Genomic DNA, 6,000 nt, shown 5'->3' on the forward strand with positions numbered 1-6,000 from the left:
CAATATTTTCACAGGACTTTTTCTTCCCCAACTGAGACAGTTCTAGACAAGTGACTCACTAAAACACAACCCTTCAAGGAAGCAAACTTTCATCTTCCTAAAACCTCAGCAAAGTGGCACAGCGGCACCCAGATATTTTTGTTACCTGGTCTGGGGATGCTTCTTTTATTTTCTGAATGGTTCATCCATTTCCAGGAAGAAATTAACAAAATAGTCTATAATTTGAGGCCCCAATTTGGGGGTAGGAAGAGTTCTCCTTCTGAAATCTTTCCCTGGAACATCAACTAGGAGTCAAGTCCAGAGGCATATCACTTTCAGTTTCCTTTTTTTTTTTAATTTTTTTTGCTGAGCTGCAGGTCTTGAGGGATCTCAGTTCCGCCACAAGGGATTGAACCCAGGCCATGGCAGTGAAAGCACCAAGTCCTAACCACTAGACCACCAAGGAACTCCCCCAGTTTCTTTTTAAAATAAAAGAGAGTTAAGAGAATGAGAAGACAGGTCACAGACTGGTAGAAAATATTTGCAAAAGGCACATCTGATAAAGGACTGTTATCCAAAACCTACAAAGAACTCCTAAAACTCAACAATAAGAAAACAAAAAACCTCATTTAAAAATGGGTCAAAGACCTTAATAAACACTTCACCAAAGAAGGTACACAGATGGCAAATAAGTATATGGAAAGATGTTCCACATCATATGTCATCAGAGTAATGCAAATTAAAACAACGGGCTATCACTTCACACCTATCAGAATGACCAAATCCAGAAAGCTGAAGACACCAAATACTGGCGAGGATGTGGAGCAACAGGAACTCTCATACACTGCTGGTGGGAATGCAAAATGGTGCAGCCACTTTAGGAGACTTTGGCAGTTTCTTACAAAACCAAACCTTTTCTTACCATGCAATCCAGCAATCACACTCCTTGATACTTTCCCAAAGGAATTGAAAACTATGTCCATACAAAAACCTACACGTGGACATTTATTAGCAGTTTTATTCATAATTGTCAAAACTTGGAAGCAACCAAGATGTCCTTCAGTAGGTGACTGGACAAATAATCTGTGGTACATCCAGACAATGGAATATTATTCAACACTAAAAAGACATGAGCTATTAATCCATGAAAAGACATGGAGGAAACTTAAATGCATATAACTAAGCAAAAGAAGGCAATTTGAAAAGGCTACATACTATATGAGTCCAATTATATGAAATTCTGGAAAAGACAAAACCTTATGGAGACAGTAAAAAAAAAAAATCAGTTGTTTCCAGGGGTTGGGGAAGGGGGGAGAGATGAATAGGCAGAGCACAAAGAATTTTAGGGCAGTGCAAATTCTCTGTATGATACTGTAATGATGGATATATGTCATTACACATTTGTTTGGCCCATTGAATGTGTAACACCAAGATTGAACCCTAAAGTAAAAATAAACTATGGACTCTGGGTGATTATGATGTGTCAATGTAGGTTCATCAACTGTAACAATGTACATCTGCTAGAGGATGTTGATAATAGGAGGAGATGATGTGTGTGGGGAAGGGGCATAAAGAAAATCTCTGTACCTTCCTCTCAATTTGTCTGTGAACCTAAAACTGCTCAAAAAAATATTGTCTTAAAAAAAAAAAAAAACACAGCTAGGAAGGGGAAAGAAAGAACTGGGTTAGCACTTGAACAGAAAAGGCCTTTTCACCAGCCAAGGTAGGGAAGCTTGACCTTAAAAGCCTATTATAAATAACTTTGGGTTAAAGAAATATGCAATGTCACCTGAGAAAATCTAGTCCTGAATTTGGGTGAGTCATCATTATCAAGCAATCAACTTAGTAATAATAACAACCTCAACAATAATAACTAAAATGAGCACCTATTATGGGCAGGCACTTTTTCAGGCAAGTTAAATGCATTAAATCCATTTAGTCCTCAAAAACCCTATGAGGTAAGATACCATTAGTATCTCCATTTTGCAGAGAAGGAAACCAAGGCGCAGAGAAGCTAAGTAATTCCTAAAGTCACCCTCCTAAGAATTGGCAGAGCAAGGGCTCATACCCAGGCCACCTGGCTGCAGGGTCCAGGCTGCTCCGTTGTCTCACTGCAACTATAATTCACTGTAAATGCTGAAGGGAGACTGTCATAATACAAAGTAACAAGAACAAACAGTAGTTTAGGGGCATGGAGCGCTGATTGCTTTACCAGCTTTATCTCATTGAATCTTCACAACAGATGTATCATTACCCTATTCCATATACTGGAAAACTGATAATTAAAGAAGTGATGACTTGCCCAAGGTCACTGGAAGATAAATGATATAGCCAGTTGCCAAACCCTAGTGGCCAGACACCAGTGTCCACACCACTATTCCCCACATCATGCTATGTCTCTGTTGGAAGCAATCCATGGTGCTCAAGTAATCTATGGGACACTTGATGACTGGAAAGAAGTCTGCCCCATGGCATGACCTCCTTCCTAAAGACCATGTGTGAAAGAAAGGCGGTATGGTATAGCAGAATGAACACAGACCCTGAAATCAGAAAGATCTGGGTTGAAATCCCAGCTCCAGCAATTACTATGTGACATTAAATACAGCTCTCTGAGCCTGTTTCCTGATGTGTACAAACGGGATAAAAATCCTATAAGCACCATGGTGACTATGAAGCTGACATGAGACAGCACATGGAAAAGCCGGCTTCACGAGACCCTCCAATCACCCACCTCCCTGGATCCATAAAGGGGGCCCCACAAGTGCATCAGGAGTCCATCTCTGCTCAGGGGTCTGCCTGCCCGTCTTGGGCTGAGTCATAGCATCTTCATGATAAACACTGAAAGTAAAATTGCACAAACGTGGGCTCTCCAGATTGGGACTATGTTCCCTCAACTCCTAGCATTTGCCCTGGGAGCCAGCAGGAGCTGTAACCATGCTGTTAATGAGGTTGCTGGGCACCAGGGTGGCAGAGAGAACAAGAGGGTGTGAAAGCATTACTGACATACCAATTTGGACTAATAGGGATCCAAGGTTTCAGTTGAGAATATCACAAAACAAAATAATGGTCTTAGATCAACTGAGGATGGTTTGGTTTGATCAGGAGGTTGGGGTATGTTTTGTTTTGGGTTTTGCCCTTTTTAAAAAATCTATTGAAACTTAGAGAAACACAGCAGAATTTTGTTGATAAAAAAATAATAAAAATAATTTTTAAAAAATAAAATTTTGTTGGTGTTTAAAAACTCTGGGTGACGTCTTGCTCGTTGAGTCATCTCTTTTGTTTGCATATACTTGGTCTCTTCTGGTTTCCTGATGGCCATATCTGACAGAGTGCTCATCATTTTAAATGTCCCTTTAATTAAGCAGGAATGGATAAAACCATTTGTGTGTGTGTGTGTTTGTGAGTAGTATATTTCACTTACCATAATTCAAGTTTCATCCATGTTTTAGCATGTGTCAGAATTTACTTCTTTAAGGCTGATTTTTTTGGGGGGCGTTTATATTCATTAGGGATATTGGCCCGTATTTTTCTTTTTTCTTTCTTTTAAAATTTTATTGACGTATAGTTGATTTGCAGTGTTGTGTTAATTTCTTCTGTACAGCAAAGTGACTCAGTTATACATATATTCTTTTCATATTCTTTTCCATTACGGTTTGTCACAGGATATTGAATATTGTTCCCTGTGCTATACAGTAGGATCTTGTTGTTTATCCATCCTATATATAATAGTTTGCCTCTGCTAATCCCAAACTCCCATTCCTTCCCTCCCCTACTCCCCTTCCTGGGCAACCACAAGTCTGTTCTCTATATCTGTGAGCCTATAAAACCATTTTTAAGAGCCTCCAGGGACAATTCTTTATGCAGATATTTTCTTTATATTATATCCCAATCTTATTTATTGTGGCTCTAAATCAGGGGCCAACAAACTATAGTCCATAAGCTAAATTCAGCCTACTGCCTTTTCTTGTAAATAAAGTTTTATTGGAACACAGTTGTGCCCATTAGTTTACAAATTGTCTATGGCTGCTTTTGTGCTAGAGGCAAAGTTGAGTAGTGGTGACAGAGGCCATCTGGAGCTTTAGAGAAAATGTTTGTCAATCCCTGCTCTAAAGCAGGCATTGGGACCAGAATGGCGCAAAGTGTTTCATAGCAGGTATCTCTACCATAATCAAATAATTCTCTATGTTCGTTAATGCCTGTTTGTCCTACTTTATGTAAGTTCTTTGAGAGTCAAGGACTACATCTACCTGGTTCAATATTTTCTCCCCAGGGCCTGAGCACAAAGACTAAAACATGGTACACAAGTAAGAAATATCTTTTGAGTGAAGGAACTAAGTTGCTAGATGGATTTTGAGTTCTTGTGGGTCATAACTACGTCTCTGTCTTGAGTAAGAACCTGACTCACAGTAAGTTCTCTGTAACTGTATATTTGCTAAACAATCAATTGCATGGACTCTGAATTTAGAGAATGAATATGTTTTGCAGGACATTTAATGACCAAGACTATTTTGTCTATATTTTGATGAATCTCTTCTATGCCACACTGTTTATGCCCATCCTCTCTCTAACTTCACAGAATCCTCTGTGCCGCAAGCCCTGATATCTGATGTTTGGCTCTGGTGGTGCTAGTCTCATCAATGATTTGCAAAGCTGGTCCTCCATCCCATGGAATCCATCTGTGCTTCACAGCGTGATCCCCAACAGCCTGAAGGGGCTCTGTGGGTGGCTCAGCCCAGTATTCATTGCCAAGGCACACGGGCATTCAGCCCACTAACACTTATATACAAGAGAAACCAGGAGCGGATGCTATCAGGTGCTGGAAAGACATAGAGAGAAGGACTGAGTGGAAGAGACCTCTGGCTTGCCACACACAAAATGAATTTGTCATTTGGATATGGAAGATGGTTTAACACGAAAAAGAGAGAAATCAGACTCTCAAGGAGGCAACAAGACTTGGAAAAAAGAACATAACCTTTAAAAATTGTGAATCACTATGTTGTACACCCGTAACATACAATATTGTACATCAACTATACTTCAATTTTAAAAAAAAAAAGACTTGGAAAGAAGAACTAAGAGCTTGGGACTCAGACAGATCTGGGTAGGCACCCAAGCTCCAATACTTACTAGCTTTGGAAACCTGTGCCTATTCATTTCTCTGAGATAAAAATACCTTAATGACAAAATAGATGTAAAATGATAGTGTTGCGAGGACACTATGATAGATTTAAGAGACCTAACAGTGACAGGTGCTATACAAATTTTACTGCTCTTTCCCCTTCAGATTTTAATGCCACAAAGAGAATGATCTCTGAAAATTTCTACTTACCAAGCATTCCTTTCTTGGAACTAGACAGACACATGTCCTTCTCTGCACTGGGCAGGGCAAAACTCACCACAAACACTTCCACCCCATCAGCCATCAGGGCCAAACCCAAAACAAAAAAGAGGATCCACTGGAAGCGTCCGTGGCCACACTCATCAATGATGGTCTCGTACTGGTGGGCCAGCTGCTCTTCCTCTTCCATCCTCTCAGCCATCAGGTCTGCCTGGCCCCGAAGACCATCCACCCTGGAGGGCGCCATCTTGGTCTGCTTGGCCTTGAGGTCATCTGGGTGAGGGATGCCCTGGTACTCGCCCTCATAGATCTCATCCTCCTCATCATGGCCTTCTGTAACATCACTCTGTGCATCTTCTTCTGGATTGGATTCATTACCACGATAATAGCCATCACTCTGGGCATAGCCCTCATAGTTGTCATGATATTTGTAGTCATCCATTCCTTGGTTCTGGGACTGCCTGCTTGCCTCTCGAGCTATATCCCTTGCACTGTGAAAGAGGTTTGGGCTGTTTCAATAACCATCATCCATTCTATGTACAGAGATTTAAATGCAGACTTCTTGGGTGAACGTGACACCTGTAATCTTCCCCTTGGTCTCAAAGACAACCTAAGTATCCATTTGCATTCAATGTCTATTGGAAGTCTTTGGAAAGTTTCAAAGTCTGGTCTGGTCTCCTGCA

The 6,000-nt window shown here is 40.6% G+C and overlaps 1 protein-coding gene across 3 annotated transcripts in view; it reads right to left on the reverse strand.

The window, feature by feature from the left end:
- Positions 1 to 5,774, reverse strand: part of SV2B (synaptic vesicle glycoprotein 2B) — a 75,337-nt gene extending 69,563 nt beyond the window's left edge. For 2 of the 3 annotated variants that reach the window (XM_068537571.1, XM_068537565.1), the window contains exon 1: positions 5,309 to 5,774. In XM_068537571.1, the coding sequence (XP_068393672.1) occupies positions 5,309 to 5,759 (451 nt within the window). In that variant the 5' untranslated portion in view covers positions 5,760 to 5,774. The remainder of the gene's footprint in view (positions 1 to 5,308) is intronic. The other variant, XM_068537575.1, reaches the window with a different exon arrangement.
- Positions 5,775 to 6,000: the final 226 nt, after the last annotated feature.

This window comes from Eschrichtius robustus, chromosome 1 (genome assembly GCF_028021215.1).
Source record: "Eschrichtius robustus isolate mEscRob2 chromosome 1, mEscRob2.pri, whole genome shotgun sequence".
In the NCBI taxonomy this organism is placed as follows: Eukaryota; Metazoa; Chordata; class Mammalia; order Artiodactyla; family Eschrichtiidae; genus Eschrichtius; species Eschrichtius robustus.